The sequence below is a fragment of the Populus nigra genome, chromosome 19 (genome assembly GCF_951802175.1).
Source record: "Populus nigra chromosome 19, ddPopNigr1.1, whole genome shotgun sequence".
Lineage (NCBI taxonomy): Eukaryota > Viridiplantae > Streptophyta > Magnoliopsida > Malpighiales > Salicaceae > Populus > Populus nigra.
The window spans coordinates 12,400,019-12,422,046 of record NC_084870.1 but is presented as its reverse complement, the minus strand read 5'-3'; the positions used below and the strand labels follow the sequence as shown (position 1 = coordinate 12,422,046).

The 22,028-nt window shown below is 32.8% G+C and overlaps 2 protein-coding genes across 2 annotated transcripts; both read right to left on the bottom strand.

Annotated features, from left to right (window-relative positions):
- Positions 1-8,023: 8,023 nt before the first annotated feature.
- Positions 8,024-9,353, bottom strand: LOC133679141 (dehydration-responsive element-binding protein 3-like). The gene has a single exon (XM_062101646.1). It carries the CDS (start codon positions 9,167-9,169, stop codon positions 8,300-8,302), a length of 870 nt encoding a protein of 289 aa, XP_061957630.1. The 5' UTR covers positions 9,170-9,353; the 3' UTR covers positions 8,024-8,299.
- A 7,174-nt stretch (positions 9,354-16,527) lies between these two features.
- On the bottom strand, positions 16,528-22,008 carry LOC133679259 (tRNA dimethylallyltransferase 2). Its single transcript, XM_062101802.1, has 10 exons — positions 21,679-22,008; positions 20,650-20,729; positions 20,176-20,244; positions 19,895-19,967; positions 19,696-19,817; positions 19,256-19,330; positions 17,986-18,396; positions 17,556-17,631; positions 17,304-17,464; positions 16,528-17,160 (listed from the first exon to the last, which is right to left on the bottom strand). Exons 1-10 carry the CDS (start codon positions 21,989-21,991, stop codon positions 17,011-17,013), a joined length of 1,530 nt encoding a protein of 509 aa, XP_061957786.1. The 5' UTR covers positions 21,992-22,008; the 3' UTR covers positions 16,528-17,010.
- Between the last annotated feature and the right edge of the window lie 20 nt (positions 22,009-22,028).

Sequence of the window (22,028 nt, the reverse complement as noted above, 5' to 3'; positions counted from 1 at the left end):
AAGCTTTTAACCTGAATTTATTTATTACTTTCTAATAACTAGAAAATGAATATTGTAAAAATTTAAAATAGAAAACAATGATATAATCTGATATATAACATGAACAAAAAAGAATGTTATTATTTGATAATTTAATTATATATTTAACATCAAAATTTATATATAAAAAAATATGTTAGGATCATATTTAGCTAACAACAATTTAGGGATCTTGCAGGTTTCCAAATTAATTTCTATGACAAGAATTATTATGTTATATCTTAATTAATTTTCTAATTATTTTATGTTTTGTAATCTTATCGGTGTATATGACATCATCCATCGTGCTTTACTTGAGTCAACCAAGGGCACTTGGTCAACTTAACGAAATTCTATCTCAACCTGAGTTGCCTTATAGTATAAGTTTTGATTTGACCAGATGTTAAAAGCAGAAGGACCAACTGTAATTTTTAGCCATCCGAAATTGTATTAGATCTGCTCCCGAATGTTCGATATGTTGCCTGACTGACTCAGCCTAGCTCACTCTGCTCCAACTTTAAGACCTGATCTGATCCGATCATGTGCTGTTTGCTCTTAAGCTTTACAAGATGAACTTGCCAGTTTCAGTTGAGGTTCTTGTTACTTCTGTTTTCCATGGGGATTTCTATGCTGCTACCTTTGAAGCCTTAAAGTTCTTACACGTTAATTAGAGAGATAGTTGCTGTAGATATCGATCGAATGCAGCATCCTTGCTGATGTAACTGAAGAATTGAGCAACTTCCTCCTCAGTTCCCAGGCAATTCTCAACAACACTGTGATCACTTAAAAACTCGGCATCGGTAGGTGTCATGACGATTTCATATGAACTCACAAGACGTAAACGCATTTCAAATCTAAGGTTTGCTAGCACTCTCAAATCTTGTAATAGCCCACCAACTTTCATTGATATGCAGAGGAATTCCTGAACGAGTGTATCCATATTCAGTAAAGGAGTTCGCAGAAATTTATACAGATTTTTTTTGTGCTCGAAGCAGCTTATACAGTTTGGAAAGATTACCCACAGCTTATAAATAAAAATCGCAGTAGAGTTGAACCACGCAAATTTGCCAAAATATGTTTCACTTCATATATATATATAGCTTTTGTTTGAGGAACAAACCCACGGAAAGAAACTAGTTGTAGAATCTATAATATACATCGTATTTTTTTGTGGCAAAGATTATAGTGAATATGTACCCAAAATTACCTGAAAAATCTTTTCTTCTGTGACCTGTGTATCATAGAGCGAATTGGAAACCAAACACATAATACAGCTAGCCATGCATGAATATTAGATAAAAACGCAATTCAAAGCAAGGTTGTTAATTTTGTTCTGTTTCGTTCGGAATGGTCGAAATATTTCATATCAATTCAAAAAATAGAACAAAACAGAATAATTTTCATCTCATTTTAAATCTCAGTCCGTTTCAGATTTTTCGACTAAATTTCAACCAGAACGTTCCAGTTCTATTCCACATGTTCCGTTCCGCTCTTGAAAAGTCGTTGAATCAAATTGAACCTTGTTTAATTTTATTAATTAAATCACCCAAGTATAAAAAGCTCTTTTTCATTACTATTTTCAATAACAATGATATTAATAATAATATTGAAAATTATTATTATTATTTTCATTAACAATGATATTAATTTTTTAAAATTAGATTTATCACTAATATATATGGTTTATATTCATGTTGTTTTTTTCATATTTATACTTTATAGAAATTTGAGCAAAACAAGGGATGTTTTAGATTCTATTAGCCTTGATAACATTGACCTAACTTTATATTTAAAATATTTGTGTTAAAATATTTTACTTTCATAATATTTTGATATTTTGTTTAAGTTGAATTACTTTAAGTTAAAGATCTATTTAATCTTGACTATTTAGAAATATTTTAAATTTTAAAATTATATTTGTTTGGTATTGTGTTTGTATTGCATAATTTATAATTAATTTATCTTGAATTTAAATTATGTTTGTTGAATTTTATATATATATATATATATATATATATATATGAATAGTACAACCTTAAAACGACTTAAAACGACACGGCCAAATACTTCAAAATTAAAACATTTTATTTCATTTAAAAAATTAAAACATTTATTAAAACAGAATTAACAACCATAATTCATAGCAGGATTCATAGCAGGTTTTAACCATCTTGACTTTCCTCTAACTACACACCACAATCTACAACCCCAAAAAAATGGAACAGCCTGTATTGTAAAATATTGGTGGGCTTTCCATCACTAGCAATTTTCAAGCACCTTTATTAAGGGCCATCAGAAAAGCCATGACAAAATCAAAAGCTGCCCTTACCACAGGAGTCAGACATGAGCAAGTGAAGATCCCTTCCCGCCCTGTTCACCTCCTATGCCTCCCTTTAAATCTAGAGTCCTGACCTTGAAAAACTCAAGCTTTGAGCAGGACTCTTCATCGCTAACTTATCCCATATCGCCGACTGCAGCATCAATTTTTTCAGCCATGACATATGCCATAACATGTTTGGTCTGCCGTGTCTTTAATACTAAAACGTTTGTCGGCTAGTGACTAAACCTACTACAGGCCAAATGATTTTTAATTGTGCATATTCTGCCTTTGACCTTTGAGTTCTCTTTCGTAGAAGCAACTTTGCCTCAGCATAAACAATCCAAAAACACACAAAAAAAATTAATTTAAAACAAAAAATAATTCATAAATTTTTAAAAGTTTGGTTTGACCGTACGTAACACCAAACAAGTATCAAATTTAATATTGTGTTAATTACAAACCAATTAAATTGCATCTTCCATTGAGTTGGAACTTCCAGAATAGGCTATAAAATTATTAGAATGTCATATGAGGTAATAATTATTCAATTATTCTGTGCTCAGTTTATATATACTCTATTTATAATGTCAATAAAGAAGTATTCAGATTGAGAAGTTTGAAAGAAATTACAACAAGCTGTTAATAAAATAAAATAAATAGGATATCTTCATTTCATTGCATTTATCTAGTTGTAGACTTGTAGTACTGGGCAACCTACTGAACATGTTTCCTCAGCTAAATTCTTCAGCCTTTCATTTGTGTCCCGAGTTAACTGCAAAATCAAGCTCTCCCATAACCTAATTAAAATGTAGCTGCTACGCGGTTTCGGCTGGCCTTCCTTGATAGCTAGGCAAGATATTGCCATGGAAGTGGGTGTTGTTGAAGTTGACTTCTGCCGAGTCATGACTCCTATTTCTTAATCAATACCAAATGGGTGAGCTAATGAACCTTCCATAGCGTGCACACCTACCTTAGCATTACTAGTCAGCATAATGCATGGTTTCTTTATAAGAAAGGAAAGTTTTGTTCCTTCAATCTTTTTCCCCAAAAACATTGACAAAAATTCCTTACCTATATATATAGAGCTGCCCTGCCACAAAAACTGGAAAATTCTTGATACCACGAGGATGCAGTGAAGACCGAGTATGTTCAAATAAAAAAAATAAAACACAAGGGATCATCAAAACCATTTGCGAGGCCCGTCTTAAAGGGGTGTATATTTAAAAATCATTTTGAAATGAGATTTAGTTTCGATTAACGTTTATATAAAATTTAGTTTTTATTAAAATTCATATAAATTAATTTGAAGATGTCCTTAGCTTTTGAGGGGGGGGGGGGGGGGGGCTTGGTGTGTTGAGTGTTGATGGTTATATGTACTTACAATAAAAATGATTCGAGCTTGTACTGCCATAACCCAGATTAAGAAGGTATTTGGCATTGCTCAGTCCAACTATTTTTTTGAAAATTTTTAAATTATTTTTTTGATTTTTAGATATATACTGATATTTAAATAAATTTTAAAAAGAATAAAATGTTATTTTAATTTATTTTCAAATAAAAAATATTTTAAAAATAACATTTACTATATTTTCAAACCGACACTACATTATGACATACGGATCTCTTACGGCAAAGCTCACAATCAAGCAGGAATGCTGGAATAACGGGTTTTAAGATTTTAGTCCATTTGCTGGGTTTACTTTTATTTCGGCTTTGTTTCGGCTCTTGGGCAGCCTCTAGTGCCAAGTTCTGTAAGAAAATGACATTAATAATCTTTAATGACATTTTAATTATTATCAAACAATATTTTACGTTTAATTTTTGGTGTAAAGGATGAATAAGAACAAAACCCTATTTAAGTGGGTCTTAATCGGATTAGGCATACCCAAACTCATAAAAAATATATCTTAAGAAAAAAACATCTGAACTATAATACGAAAATAAATTTACTTACCAATTAATTAAACTTCAAAAATACATTTAAATCTATCAACATTTGAATAAACGCTCTCAAATTATTGTGACAAACGTCTATCATGGAATTCATTGATTTATCATGAGTTACATCATCGAGGACATGAAAGTTGGTACACATTTTTCACGCAGGGCATGGATATGAATCATGATAGGTGTAATTCTTTTCGTTTTTTTTTCCAATGCAATATTCCTTTTCCACAAGCCTAACTCCCTACTTTGCTTTTGTAATTAATGAAGTTCGAGCCTTGAAAAGAATTGGTGATGCCAAAGGAGCTGATTTGATGGCCTTCTCTCTAGCTAGGGTAGAGGGTAGAGACCACAATGCTTCATTGCGTCTACGATAATAACATCTTCTTCTTCTTCGTAATATGAAAGAAAAGAATTTCTTTCTTTCCTCTGTGTTATTCCTTTCTCGCATGCCTAACTCCCTACTTTTGAAATGAATAGGTTGTAGTAAGTGCTGGCTTGTGAATGCGTGATTAATCGGATGGTGTTGGGGACCTGTAACCAAAGAAACATGTCTCAGTTTTTTTAGGTTGAGAATGTTAACGGAGAAAGAGGATGGTTCCTGTACGTATACTTTATTCTAGTTTATTAATGAATTGGTGTGTTTATTAGTGTTATAATTAAAATTAACCTCATTTAACCGGCTCTTTTTTAATATAAGATCAGGTCATAGAATTTTTATTTTTATTTAAAATAATTTTGTTTTAAATAAAAGATCAAAAGAAATGAAAAAATAATAATTAAATTTATCTTGATTTTGATTGGATTATTCAAGTCATAGATCAAGTTACTTGAATTTGAATTTGCTTGAATCATGTGTAAATGGCCCAAATTGAAAGCTAGCTTATTTCAGTGCTGATTGAAAACGTGGGATAAATGATATTTTATAAAAAAAAAATTAAATTTTTTATTTAAAATTATTTTAATATATTAATATTGAAAATAATTTTAAAAACAATTACATGTGTTGGCACAATGTTGTGGACGGCAGCCTAATGAATACTTCTGGACGTCTGCAGAAGCTATTGCTAATGGGCTGCGGGTTATGTCCTTGGATGGATGGTAACTTCTAATCTCATAGTATTGGCTGCGAGACCTAGAATCTATGATTATTTATACTCTGGATGTACCTAAAATCTATCATATTGAACAAGTCAGGTACTCAAATATATTTTTTAATTTAAATTAAAACCTCTTTGGATTCCCCTCTTTGAACGTTCGGTCCCATGGCCAGACCAGCTTATCTAGGGTTGCTCGTTGGTTATTCCCTTATTTGAGCAAACCGCTGTCGTTCCATCCGGTCTATTGATTCCTGGTTTTGGTGTGCCCGGGAATATGTGATGACATTTACAGTTTTAATGTCCATATATAGAGATATTCTTACAATTGTACTGATGTCATCCAAAATAAGAGTAATCTTGCTCGTAGCGAATATAAAATCTCTCTATCTAATCAAATCCTAAAGTCCCATCACCAGCACAAAAGGGAAGATAAATTCCCCTCTATTAGTTTTGCAATGATCTAAAAATTAATTTTGATTTTTTTTTGTTCAAAAGAGATATTATTAACAAAGAATCTAATTCATAAATCCAACATGTTCTTATGTTATTTTATTTTATATGAATGTGATGTGAAACTGTTACCGGGAATTAAAAAGGAATAAATCCATAAAGATATATGGTGGTTATGTGGTCTCCTCCTATGACTAATAGATTCAAATGAAATGTTGACGGATCCTTTATCGGAAAACCTGGCCCCTCCAAAATAGGTGGTGTTTTGCAAAATCACGATGGAATATTTTTAGGTATTTTTTCTTTGTCGGTTGGGATCTTGGACTCCAATGTAGCTGAGCTGAGAGCAATAATCAAAGCTATCAAATTATCAGCCTTTAATTGCTTCCTACATTATAAACATATTATTATTGAATCTGATTCTGTCAATGTCATTAGCTGGATGAATAATCCTCATAATAGGCCTTGAATTCATCATAAACTCTTCTCTTCAACTCAGAGGGTAGCTTCATGTTTTGATTCAATTAGCTATACTCATTCTTACCGGGAAAGTAATCACATGGCAGATCACCTCGCTAAATAAGGAGTGCACATAATATCTGATTTTGTTGCTTGGCTATGACCCCCTAGATAATCTGTCGGTACTATGTTTAGCCTCTACAGCTTGTGGTATTTTAGGGCAACGTTTTGGTTACTATGTAGGGAACAGATAGTGGAAAGATTATGTTTCTATATTTAGCTAGTTAGTTCAGCGAATTTTTATTCTATGTAATGTGATTGCATAACATAATTATGTCTTATTTAACCCTATCAGCTTCTTTCAAAAAAAAAAATATATGTATATATATATATTCAAAGTAAGTCAAAAAAAGAAAGAAATACATCGTCGTCATCGTCAAGAAAAAGGGGGGAACGACAAGAAGACAGCCAAACTCTAACGTGAGATTTTCCAATAGCAAAGACGCAAGGCTTCCACCATATTGACCATAAAATAACGAGAATCAAGGAATGGAACCATGCATGCCTCCAATAGCAACGAAAGATTCAATTCCAAGAAACCAAAGATGAACCACTCATGGTTTTATAAAACCTTGAATAAATAGCGCATGCAGGGACATGAACAAACCATCATTAGCAACAGCAAGATCGTAGCTTTCAGTGTAGCTAAACTGATCAGGTTCTGAATTTGTTCTTTAAAGATTATTAGTTCGAGTGTTATAAATCTTAGAAACATTAAAAGCTTATCTAATTGTTAATTTTATTGTCCTGAAAAATTAGTTAATGTGCACGTGTAAATTAGCCTAGACATTTATAGTTAAAAAAAAATCAAAGCTCAAAAATATACTTGAGTCGTCGTATACAAGAGATGCATTGTACTCATCTTAATCACTCAAAAATTAAGAATCAACAACCACACTTACGCCATTCAGGACATTGATCGATACCATTATGACATGAATATATAATATTACAGTTGTGGATTTTAACTTTACCTTGGAAACTTAATTTCATTTAAAAAATAATAAATAATTTATAAATTAAAAACTTGAAAAACCTCTAAAATATATTTTCTTAACATAAAAAAGAAATTGTTTTAACTCAGAGGAGTGGATTTAGTTTGGTAAATGATAGGTAAGAGCTTGCTCCACTATGATTAATTAAGTGCCTTGATGTTCAAGTAGTAACCACTTGTATTTACTTCCAAGAAAGATATAAAACAAGGAAAAAGAGAAACAAAAGAGAGAGAGAAAATCAGTCAGGTGAAAATAGTCTTTTCATGAGTTACGGATTTGATTTTTTTTTAATCCAATCTATCTCTTAGGCTTAAAAAATAACTACTCATACACTAAGTACTCTATAAATACTATAATTGTTTTTTTTTTGCCTTCAACCATTATGAAATTTATTTTTATCTCTCCTCTTTATTAACCTCTGATCAAATTCCATAAATTTCATTTTGATTGATAATTGTATTAAATTGGTTACATATTTTTATATATTATTAAATATTTGAAGGGAATATATATATATATATTACAGTCATTAATTAAAATTTTTTTGGTAATATGTCATTCGAGAAGAAAATAAATCCTAAATAAATACTAAATTCTCATGCACTTTGAAAAGGGCACGGGATTATGGGGCATCGATCATGGATTCATGGTTGATCTTTATATAAGTGATCAGATATATAGGTCATCGATTCCAAATTATATACAACGATTCTCTCCCTACATAACAATAAATTGGTAGAAAAGAGGGAAAATTGAACTCTAAAATTAAGTTCTAAAGAGGATGAGTGGACTCCTAGAGCCTATGAACCCTAGAATCTTAATTAATTAAGAAGACATTATAATTAATGTTCTAAAAAGTCCATTTCCAATGAGCCCTAAGAAGGATAATGGATGGAATGGTAGTGTGCGTGCGTGCGTGCGTGCGTGCGTGCGTGTGTGTGTGTGTGTAGTGATCACTGAGAATCTAAGTAGTCGTCCTCCCATAATGTCAAGTCCGTAGAACAAGCCATGTCATCCCAATAAACTCCTCTTGCCATAGCTGGCGGGGTAAGGATCAAACCCTCTGCCATGCTATCAAGTAATCCTGGCATGTTAAACAATGCCTCCTCATCAAAGAACGTTGCATTGGAATGATTAGGCACCTTCTCTGAGCAGCAGTTATTAGAGCATGACATGACCATATTTGAAAAAGGCTCTTCATTAGAAACCTTCTTTTCATATATCTCAACACTTTGTGTGTCAATTAATGAAGGTCTTAAGACATTTTCTGTGCCCTTCTCATGTACTGGAAGATCACTTAAAGATGGACTCAAGACTTTCCTTGACCTCGTCACGCATGAAAGTTTCTTATGATCAGGTGAGGAGGAAGAAGAACACGAAGAAGCACTTCCTCCCAAGACCTCTGTAGCAGCAAGGGCAGCCCTTTGTATATCTCTAGCAGAAGACGACTTTGCTCGAGGAAGTATCAAAGCTGAATCGAGAAAGTTCAAGGCAGCAAGCTCTCCTTTAAGTGCTAAAGCAGCAACATCATGTGCCCTAGCTGCCATTTCTGGGCTCTTGAAGGTCCCCACCCAAATTCTTGATTTCTTGTTTGGTTCACGCACTTCACATACCCATTTATTCCCATTTCTTCTCCGCACCCCCCTATATACCGGATGCCTCGTCTCCTTGAACTTCTTCCTTCCCGCTTTGTTCTTCTTCAAAACTGCAACTGGCCGCTCTTGCCCTCGTGGAAGATTATTAATATTAGGGCTGTTGCATTGCTTGCATGATAAAGTCTGACGAATTGAAGATTGTGACGATGAATAATTCTCAAATTTCATTTAGGCTTTTAGCAAGAGGAGAACAAATAGTTGAGGGCCAAAGCTGCAATAGGTCAAGCTAGATATATAGAGTGATCGGCATATCACATATGTGTTTGGCTTGGAGGTGTACTAATTTTTTTTTTTTTAAGTTTAATATTTTTTAAACACAAATCAAACCTCTAAAAAGAAAGCACAATCTATCTCTCATTCAAATACACAAATGTTTATATATGCTAGTAAGTGATTCACGAGCCTGAGACTGCCGAAAACATTGTGCATGAGATTAATTAATTATTTGACCATTTCCTTTGAGAATTATTCAATCCGCGAAGCAGACATGGAAACGGACACGGTTTTAATTACACGAGCAACACACCGATGCTCGGGCATCCACATGTGTGGATCAAAATCATGGGGCCTGATAACCCCATTGTACATTTGAATTATTAATAGTATGAATAACAAGACAGATTAGTGGGACCGATATTTTCTCTGAAAGGACCCGCATTGATTAATGGTGTTCACGACCTTGAATGAGGACCCCTCGCTGGTTTCGATTTATCTGGAGGCAGTACTACCTGGTTTACAAACTCAGTAAGAGAGTGTTTGTCTACGTTGTTGCGTCTGCATTTTACAAACTCAGTAAGCAATCATGTTGTGTGGGTTCATTGAATTGGAAGGGGAGTAAAGGAAACAAAAGGGAAATCTAATTAACCTTCTCCTTTTGTTATGATTTACAGGAAAGAAGCTCGAATTTAAAACTTTTTAGAGAGAGAAGGACATGGGATGTGATGATTCATACATGTACCATAATTAAGTAGTCAAATGCTATGGTTTATTTTAAAAAATAAACTACGTACGTGTTATGTATGTCTTGTCCAAAATTTAAAACAATTTATTTTTATTGATTAAATTTTTCCCTCTTGGCAGATTTATGAAAACACGAAAGAGAATTAAATGAATCGACGTGAGCTATAACATAATTTCTCTCTCTCTTCATGACACGCATTTCTTCGATCCAAGACAAAAAAAAAGGTGGAAAATTAAGAAATAGCGGGGTGTCTTTGTTTTTCATGATGTGCAAGAAGATAAACATGGAACAAAAGAAAACACGGCCATCACCTCTTTTGATGACTTTAACGGACTACGTACGTTATTTTAGGCTCTTTTTTTTTTTTCTTGGGGGGGGGGGGGGGATAATTTGTCTTGATAAACAAGTGTAATCATGGATAAAACTTTCTTGGAGAGAATAATTCAATTTTTTTTTAAATTGAGTTCTGCCATGGAAAACAAAGTAAAAAAAACATTATATGGTGTTTGGAATACATAAACTGAAATTAAATTCTAAAGATAATATTATTTCTATAATTGAGTTAATATATAACCTAATATGCATATATGCATAGTTACTGTGAATTATGAAACGCACACAACTGCCCCTAAAATTAACAAAAGATATAGAATATACTTTTCCTTTTTGGAAAATGCCCCGCTCCTAAAAAAGAAAAAGCAAATTTCTCCAAATTACTATGACCCTTTTTTTTGTCTTTGAAAACATGTTTTTTTTCAAACAAATAAGTAAAGAACCTTTTTTTTTTCAAACAAATAAGTAAAGAACCTTTTGAGTGTGTGTGTGTGTGTGTTGTGTGTGTGTGTGTGAGTGAGAGAGAAAGAGGTCTTCAAAGGGTATAGCGTGGTGGCAAAGGACTTGAGATCTGCACAGCAGGTCTCGAGTTCGAGTCAGGGCGTGCACTTCTTGTAAGAGCCTAGAACAATCGAGATTTTACTCACTTATCTGGATCCATAAAATACACTTTTCGAGAAATAAAGTTTCCTCGAATCCAAAAAAAAAGTGTGTGATAGATGTGGACACCCAGAAAAAAAAATTCTCCAACTTAGCTTTTGTGCCGACTATTGAGGCATCAACAGTGAAGTAAACAAATTTGACTTGAATTGTCTAAAACACAACAGATTTTTTACTACAGAATTTGATCTTTTAAAGCAGCAGTGATCCCCCCGCCCCCTGAGCTTTCTAATTAACCCTGGTAAACTAAATTAGCCACATATATACTTAGATTTGAACATTTTGATATATTTACAATAATACTTGTATTAGTGGTTTAATCATCTTATCAAGAATTTGCCCATTACTCACCTAGCTTGTTACGTCTCTTTCCACCACCGGCCTTATATATATCTTCCAAGGTGGGAATCCTTGCCAGATCTTCTAGGTTTTAGTCCATGTACTGATCCCCTGATGGACAAATTAGAGCTTAATTACATGACAAAATCGAGGGTCTTCGTTTCTCCGAAGACGATATTTCTGTCATGGGGCAATGATACAATGACACATCGTAGCTGCACTACTTTGTTTAAAGGAAAGAAAGACAGTCCAGTTACTTGTGGCTCAGTTTGACGTTTTATAATATCAATTTTTTAGTTTTTTATTGTAAGATTTTAATTTTTTATTATATTTCTACGTACAGTATGGGAAATCTTGGACTTCGTATTAAGCTTAATCCGTTTGTAGTTCCCATGTCATCTTGCAATAATTATTTGGGTTTTAGCATAATTAAGCTGGTTGTTTTGATTCAATAACTGGTACTTCAGATTTCAATATCTATTGTAACCTCTGCTTGGATGCATATATTTGTTTACTTACTTGAATCGGTTGTTTCCATATTAGTTTGCTTGTAGCGCTAGGTAGAAGGAAGAGAGCCTGTATGTGCTCAACGCACGCTCTGGTAATTATTTGTCGCCATCATGATTGCTTGTTAATACATTCATAACTCCTTTAACAGCTATGAGAAGCAGAATCAAAGAATTTGGTTCAGCAACTTACCCTGAGTTCTTATACTTTCTTTTATTCCTCTGAACATATATAGCGAAGGATTTTGGTGCGGATTCCTTACTCCACTGGGAGGAGCCTGACTTCTTGTTGACATGTTTGCAGACTTGAAAGGCTTTTCCCTAATGAGACATCACTCTAAAGGCAAGATGCTTTCAGTTTTTATTAGTTAGTTCGCGTTAAACATTGATTTATTTTCTCCGTTTTAACAGTAGTCTAGTCCATTCTTTAACTATTGAACGAACACTAATCGATACATGCAGCTGAACAAAACTTGATGTTCATACATTGGTCATTGTTGAATCTTGTTTCCCATTTTCTTCTTTCATTTGTGCATTCTCTCTTGATGAAAGGCAGAAGATATTCTCACAGGGTCCTTTCGTATGCTCTCGTAACTAGTTCAATGAGAATCCTTGCTGAAGTTTTTGAAGCCGTCAATTGGGTGCTGGTGGTTTAACACTAAAACCTCACGCATGGAGGCACAAGTGCGAGCCCAAGTGATTCCTCATTCTTCTAATGATACATCAATAGAATTTTTGAGAAACACGTGGTGGAGGAAAGGTGAAGTGCTCTTTTCTGTAGAATATTACGATTCACGATTGACAGCACAGGTATCAGATATGATGGTGTCAAATCAGTAAGGATAGGGAGGGAAAAAATTGCAGAGTCCTTTCCTCTTAAAGGGCGTGCAGATGAGTGTTTTTTTTTTCTATTTTTAGACACTTTTTTAAAATATTTTTGTTTTAAAAAAATATTAAATTATTTTTTTAAATATGTGTTTTATGTTTGTATGTCATATATATATATATATATATATATATATATATATATATATATATATATATATATATATATATTATCACATAATTGTGTCAGTGCTCCCTCGTGATACATGTTAGTCTATTGACTTTTATTATTTATTCCACTGCAAGTGTTAAAGTTTACAGCCGTGCTTGTTTTTTATGGTTGTACCATGTTTTTTAATATTTTTTTAATTGTTTTTTGGTTTAAAGGTTTTTTTAGTTTTAAATTATTTTTAATAGGTTGATATTAAAAATAAATTTTAAAAATAAAAAATTATTTTAAGATATTTTTGGATAAACAAATATATTTAAAAAACATTGATGATTTCTTCATTGTTAATTAATGAAACTACACTTTCATTAAAAGAAACCAAAAGAGAACTTTTTGTTATTACTTTTCATCTCCTCACGCAGTACTTTGTACTGCAGCAGTGTTTTTTAAAATTTTTAATTTGATTGTTAAATTATTGTTTTGCATAATTTAGCTTTTTTTTTAACTCAAATTAGTGATTAATTACATATTTTTTAAAAGAAAAGATTAAATTAAAAGACAGAAAATTGACGTTAAAAATACATTTAAAATAGGTGTTAGGTTTGAAGTTTGATTCAAGAGTTCATTCCCGCCTATCTTTTTGAGCTATTTGATAATAGGGACATGTAATTTTAAAAAGAAATTAATTTTAATATCAAATCTTATTTTCTTGATTTTCAATCTTTTTTGGTGGAAAAAAAGAGAGGGGATTGCTGGATTCAGTATAAATAAAAAAAATTATGTTGGTGATTATTTTGACCACCAAATACAGTCGATTTTAAGTTCAGATTAGGTTTAAAAGTGTTTAAAGTCTTGAAATTTTTTTGAATTTCAAGTTGGGTTTTTTGTGTTTTTTAAAGTTATTGACTTGTTTAACAAGGTTTCTATGATATTTTCTAGGTATTTAAAGTAAAAAATAAGTTGAAAATATATTTATTTGTTAAAAAATCAAGGACCTTATTTTCCACCCACCACATCCCCAAATTCTATGGATTCCTGGATGGCGCATCATCTACTAATGCAAGTAACATGTTATTTTTTTCTTGAAATAATCAGTATAGACAACATTTCATCCACTCCATTAACAAAAAAAATAAAGACCCGCATACTTGGGCTTGCCCTTGCGAGCTCGCAAGTGGGTTGTTGCTTAATGGGCGAGGCGTTAAGCCCGGCTTACCATGCCCCACTGTATATGTCCAAATTCTTTTCTTTTGTTTAAAACAATGAATTTATTTTAATTAATGCTTTATTTTATATATGATTTAATTAATATCAAATCTTTGTGATTTTTTTTCTATTTATCTGTCTTTTTTAGATTGTAATTATTTTTTAATGATACTGGACATGTTTAATTTTTAATGATATTGGTATGATTCATTTGTGATTTTTTTTTAATTTTATATAGATTAAATTTATTTTTTAAAAAAATATTTATTTTTTATAAGATTTTTAATATATGCAGCTTTGCATAATATTTTTATTTTATTTTATTTAATGAACTTTATGTGTATGTCTGTTTCTATTACAAATTTATCAAACACAACCGGATAAATTACTCGTACTGCGATATTAAATATCTTAATGTACTTTTATCTCCTAGTTTGTTTTGTTTTGTTTTTATTTATTTCTTCACATAGTAGTAATTGACTTGTCTAATTAGATGTGTGCATAATTTCTATTTACATCTAGAAATTTTTTTATGTAAATAAACATATTGAAAAATTATGCATGTTTATTTTTTATTATTATGTTTTGATATTTTAGATTTGATTCTTATTCTTGTGTTTTTTTTTCTTGGTCCTTTTATAAATTTTTTATTAATTTTAATTTCACAATTCAATCCAAATTTATAGTATTTTTTTTTCATTTTGGCATTTATTCTTTTTATTCTTGTCATTTTTTTAATGTTTTTATTTTTTTCAATTTAACTCTCAAATTGAAAATTTATTGTTGTTCTTGAATTTATTTATTTATTTTTGCAATTTTAACCCTCATTTGTTTTATTTTTTTATTTTGGATTTATTTTATAGTTTTTATTGTGTAATTTTAATCCTCATAATTTTTTTATTTATAGTGCTTTTGATTTGATAACTCGAATTGAAAAGTTAACAAGGATTAAATTTTTTTCTCTCAATATTATCATTCAGTATTTATTTTTTTAATTTTTATCTTATATTTTTATTATATTATTAAATTAATTAAGTTAACGATTTTTTTTTTCTTTACAAATATAAGTGTACCCTCAACTTTTTTTCTTCCGGTTTAAAAGAATAGTCCGGCACATGACATGGCGTGGCGCCGATCTAGTGCTGACAAAAGTCGGTAATGAAATCCATAATTGCTAATTAATGAGACAACACTCTGATGCTGACTAAAGTGGGTAGTGAATTATAACACCCTTGCATTCACGTCTATCTGTACACTCACAAAATCAGAGCTTTGATATTTTGTACCCGCTTTGTCGTCCGACTCACTATACATAAAAAGTACTATTCATATTTCATAGTCCAGAGCTTGTCCCCACTGATTAAAAAAGAACAGTAATCATTGAATACCAATCCAATTAACCAACTGATCACTGTATCAACATTAGTTAATTACTTTTTATTAAAAGATATTGTTTTATTATTATTATTTTTTTTAAAAAAAAAAACTTCCTTCAACCAAGTTTATATACTACTAGATATAAGTCCGCGCTCCACTACGGCTTTTTTTTCTATTATTGTGCTGGTTATTAGATTTAAATTGCTTGGATTTAATATAATTGCCAAACTTGTTTGGATCTGGTATATGTTACTTTGATTTGACATGGTTGCTAGATCCAAATCGTTTGAATCTTTTTTTTATTTGATAATGGTGCAGACGACATATTGTTTACCCTAACTAACTTTTTTTTTTAAAGAGACATTAGACGAGGCGTTGCTCATCATACTCAGATTCCGATCACCATAGTGGCCGGCAAATCAGGGTAGCTGTTTTTTTTTTGTTAGAAACTCATTTTCAACCCAAAATATCTAGAAATCACTTTAATAACCTTTTTCAACTGATCTTTAACCTCCAGAAAAGCACAAAAAAACAGTCAAAAACCCAAAATCAACTAGGAAACCAATTTCTTCCTGATCTCATATCTGATTTTTTTAAGCATTTTCAAGATAAAAAAACATCAAGTCAAACTTTTCTCATCATATAAAAATATTTGGAATAAAAATCTAACGTTGTGGTCGCCAAAATCAAAGAAATGATATTTTTCTTTCTCCATCCTCTCCCTCTCCCTCTTCTCTCACCCGTTAAGAACTAAAAAATAATGGAACTAAAGTTTAGTACCAAAATGAAATTGTTAAAACTTCAAAGGACTGGTCATCTTATAGCAAAAAAATGAGGGACAATAACGTACTTTACAAATAAATTTGAACGCGCCACCCATATCACTCTTGTTTTTCACTTCAGTCCTTTGACTTTCAATTTAACCCTCGGTCGTAAAAAAAAACATCCAATTAAGCTTTAATTTGGGCTCAATTGCACTAAAACAAAGTTCAAAAATCAAATTGATTTTTTTATATAATTCTCACTATTACAATCCACATGAAACATGAGAGGAGAAACAGTAAAATGATATACAGTGAAACAGCCACGTGGCTTATATTATAAGTAATTTGTTCGAATCAATTAAGTTACTAAAAACCAATGAGATCAATTAGGTTTCAACGGATCAATGATATTTTTCATTCAACTTGAAATTGAACCTGGATCATACACGGAGTGACAGGTTTTATAGGTCTACCTGCCAGACCAAAGCCAGGTTTAACAAACTACGCAGAAAAGGAATAACTATCAAGCTAGGTCTTTAACCACGTCTTTCCGGCGCTAAACAAAACATGTTTCACATACAAGTAAACTGATATATCCACAACTACATCTCGCATCAAGATTGAGAATAGGAAAAAAAAATTGGGCAAAATGATAAACGAAGTTGCTGGTACCTTCCCCTTGCTAGCTCTTCCCATTTTTCACATTGTAAATGAGCTGGGAGAATCTAAAAGGCAGTCACTGGGAAATAATTTCAAGGATGTTATGGACAATCAACCAATTTGTTAGACCAATACAGGTGAGGTCCGCGTGCAGATACTTAGAACATTCCATCTCATAACTAGGATTGTACGATCATGAAAATTGGGGACTAGCTACTGTTGGAGATGACCTCCTGCTCCACTAAGGAATAGCTGTGACCTTGTGATTTCCGTAGCCGACAGATTCGTTTTCTATGCCCACGGCCCTGTTTGTGCTGTTCCCACTCATGAGCTCCTCTAAGCACTCTATTCCCACAAGCCTAACATCAACAAAGACGCAAGCAAGCATATTTCAGAGCCTGGCCCTTCTTCTTCCAAACACCAGCCGACATCGACAATTCAAGTAAACAAGTGAAAATTAAGAAAAACGGATAATTCTTCAAGTACTTCGAGACATACAAACCTTGCAAATGTATTGAGTCCACAAGTTCCTCTCAACTGATTTCATTCCACTACCAACATGCGTTTCCAAATCAGGCACTGCACTCTCCTCGGTTAGAAAAGCTCTAATAACATTCACAGCGGAGATAACAACTTGTCCAGCCCACAATTCATCCGATTTGCCTGAAACATGAGTACCCGTGTCATTTAGCAGGGTACATTGCAAAGCATGCTAAGAGAAGGGATGAAACAACTAGGACTTGGAAAGGCTTACATGATATGAATTCTGTTGCATCTACATAATGTATGTTCCATCCAAAGAATGTTTGAAGCCGAGTAAGCCTCCTCTTCTGTAAAACAATAATATTTAAATCACTGAAGTCTTTGAGCTGACCATAAAACATAAAGTTACATATGTTGGACACAATGAACACATTAAACAGAGAATGAGGTGCACCGTAGCAATTTCATGAATGATTTGAGTAAAAATATGATAAAGGATATAGGAGCTGCTTGTGCATTCAAGTGGCACAATTTTTGCATGTACAGTCACAAACACATGCACATATACAGTATAAGCAATGCTATAAACAGGAGTGATTGTTTCTGACGTGTGAAAAATATTGAATGTCTCAGATATGATCTTCAACACAAGTGCATGTCTAACAAAGACAAGTAGATAATGTGAGACAATACAGACTTACTTGTACACGAACAAGTCTTCTGGTGTTTGCTTTTACTTTGTCGATAGCTTCTGCCAACAGAATTTGAAGTTGGTTATCATCAGATGAATGGAGCATTTCCCTCATATTATCTTTCAACAGCTTCACATCCTCGTTTTTTGACTGCACAAAGAGAGATCTAGTAGAGTCGTGTCCTTTTTCATCTGACATGTAAACCTTCAGAAAATTATCAAACTCCCGCACACCAATGGCTTGCCGCAAACCTCGAGTATAATCCGCATTATAATTGTAAACCTCACAGACTTCACCAAGTAATCCAGCATCTATCATGCTATCTACTCTTCGTTCCACATACGAGTCCAGAACTGGGATATCAGCATCAACACATATAAAACAGCAATGGAACCTATAATTATCCATGCAACCCCAATTCTGCCCTGCCACAATCAAGATGTTACAAATTTTAAGAGCATGCAGGTAAGAATAGTTTCATTTCTACAACTCTGTTTTGTGAAGCTTCAATTCCAACAGTTGGAATTGGCTTTGATGGATCCAAATCCCATTCTGTTCAGTTAAGAGCTAACATGCTGAACCTAAGCTGCTGTGAGATTAGTTTTATTCCTCCTGGGAAAAGTTAATAATTCTTTCTAAATCCAGAAAATCTCAGTAAGGGATGCAGATACTTGCAGCAACCAATCTTCTTCAAGTAATATATACTGCATTTCAAAATTTTCCAACGTGAAGATGCATGCCAAGACATCAAGTAGCTAAAGTGTCAGAATTTTGTTGAATCATGAAAGGTTAAACAACAAGCAAAACAGCAATTTGAGAAGATGGCCTAAAGACCTAAAATAAAAGTTACATACAGAAAGCAAAGATATGTTAAAAATATGAAAATGAAAATAAAACAGAGTAAAATAATAGGTAAACGGAGACACACAAAAAGCTTTAGCGGGCATCTATTTAATATATATGGAAATCACACTTAAAAGTGAGGTGAAATTGAAAATGTGTAGGTAGCATACCCTCTAAATTTAAAAAACAAGTATTGATAAATAACTGCCCACATACAAGACATTCGTTTTTCCAAAATCAAACAGCTTCAAAATAATAGCAGAGTTCTATTCTGGTATAAAATATCTGAAATATAATGAGAAAATGTATAATCAAGCTGAATGGTGCAAAAGGATCCTTATAGCTGATGCCAACAAGTTTGGATTGATGTTTAGCAGTTGTTTATAATGAGAACAAATATGAACGCATGAATACATATTTAGTAAGAAATACGAACCTCTGCAGCCTTTCCCTGATAAAGTTTGCTAGGGAGGACACCAGAGCGAGCATACAAATTAAGGTACTGATTGATCTGTATAGAAAACAAAATTTAGCGATATCCAGAAGAAAAAAAAGAGTTAATACCATGTCTTTCTAGACTGATTAGTAGATGATGCTGCTGAAAGGGAGATGCCAAATTTACAATAAAAAATTTCTAATGAATTTATCAGTCCTCCCAGGAGAAGACTTTTTGTTCATGCACAATTAATTTTCTCTATAATTATGTTTCAGTTAGACAATTCCTCTAGGTAAAAAGAAGATGAAGTGAGCAGAATAGCGAAAAAATTTCCATTGTGGCACAACAATTAAGTCTATGGAAATAAGGTAGCTACAAAAATTGCACATTTCAACATGTCTTTCAAGGACTGCACTAACATGAAAAGTTCGAATCCCAACCTTTCTATGGTTATTTGGGTGGAGTCTGTTTGCTGCAACAGGATCAAGTTCTTTAAGATAGTCATAGCTATGATTGAAACTCTCTCTCCCAGAGTCAGTTGCATGATCAGTCTGCTCATCACCTGTTAACATGTGAAGCATATCAATCTCATTTAAATTGCAGATTAATGCAGATTAAGCCAATAGAGTTGGTGTATACCAGAAGGATGATTCAGAAAGCTTTCATCTAAATCATTTGCTGTATCATCTAGAAGGAATGGACTTACAAGAGCCTGAACGCAGTAAGTAAATGGAAAAGAGTAAAAGACAGCACAGCAATTTTTAAAAGGAAAATGAAAATGCAAGAGCTAACAATTTGTAATGTGAATATACTAAAAGAGACATATCTCTTCCTGGTCAGCCCAGAAAGCTCCTTGCCAGGAAATAAAAGAAAGACCTCCATGCTAGACCTTACTCAAATGACAACGCAAACAGCATTACCTGGATATAGTAATTTGTACCTCCAACAACAACTGGCAAGCAATTGCGAGACAGAATCTCATTGATGAGCTGAAATATAAAAAACTCAAATCAAATCAAAACATTCACATGATCAATTAAAATAATGAGAAATACCTAAGCCAAAACAAATGGTTGTGTTTGTTATAATTAGGACTCAGCACTAATTATCATTTGACAACTAATTGAGTTAGCAAGGCCAAAAGGATTGCTACTGAGCTTAACCAAATAACACCATTACTTTTTAGCCAAGTAAATAAATGGGAATTAGAATGACTCTATCAACTGTTAGTACCATGAAGCCATTTATTGCATTATTAGTAGCTATAATAAAGACCATGAAAATCCCAAAAACCACACAACATTTCAAAAGGTATCTGCATTTCCCAATGCTGAGAACCTATATGGCATATGCACAGTAACAAATGCTCAAGAAGAAGGCAAAAGCTAACTCACAGGAATAGCAGAATCCCGAAAGTCCTTAGCAGTGAATTCCACATTAGGATTTACTGTTCCCAAGAGATGATGTGGAACTCCTGCATCCATTCACAAAATCATAAAACAAAGAAATAATAATATCAGGAAATTTCTATGAAAATGAAGACTTTTTGAGGAAAAAATAACGAAAGAAAAACCCAATTTCCACAACCTAGGAAAAGAGGTAACCATGTACAGAGAGATGGAACTCATGGGCAGGACCAATAGTCGTTAGAAGATTATAGGCAGTCCAATCTCTATAACATAATCCAAGTGTTAGTGAGCATCTAGAAATAGAGACCCATTACATCGCTCAAACAATAAGCTATCTATATTATATTAGTTTTGCAGACAATAACCTAAATGTTGAGTACACTTTCCTTCCCTTATCTATAAAATATAAACATTTTCATTTCGAGCATTTGAAATCATCACACTCGGAGTCATAAACTCTACACCCTCTAATGTCTTTCTCTCCCGTTCATTCTAAGTAGTTTGGAAACTGGTCTAGCCTCTACGTAGCCACGAAGATTTGAAACTTTGTAAGATGTTGGTAGTTGCTAAGGAATTTCAAGGAGTCATACGTAGGATGCAAGATTATACCGTAATTCCAAAAATAATTAAATGGAAAAGAGAACTTCTAGAATATTTTTGCTAGAATGTTGATCCTTAATTCCACGAAGACAAAGACGTTGTGTTTAGTTAAATCTATTTGTTCTTACTTAATATTGCTAACACATTACCAAAAAAAATCTTTGCTTCGGTCATTTCATCAACAAAGTTGGCTAATTTATTGCCAAACCTCAGTGACTTAATCTTTCTTTTCTTTTTACGAATTTATAACCAAAACCCATCAAGATTTTTTTATTATTATAAGTGAAAAATAAAAAATTCATGGCTGTAATACTTGTTTGTAAATTGCACATTATATAGAAAAAGAACGCCACTTTTATAAAGAAGACGTAAGCACAACATATATTAACATGTAGGAAAAGAAAGAGAACAGACCCTCTTGATCAGAGATGGGGACTTTGTTGGTGAGAACATCAAGACCACGGTAGACCTGCATGGAATCAGCGTTGATGATTTCAACAGGGAAGTGGGCTGCTAAATCAATGGCTAGTTTTGATTTTCCTGAACCAGTTGGACCCATTATTACTACCACCTTTGGCTTCTCTTCTTTTTCTTCTTTCTTTGTAACTGTCGGCTTTTCACCTCCATCGGTATTGCTAGGGTTTTGCAGAGCTTCCTCGGCAGCACTGTCGCTCTCCATTTCTCTCTCCGTGCTTCTCTCGGAGGGAAGCCTCGCGGTACACGACATGTCAATCAAAGTGTCATGTAAAATATGTAATGGGTGG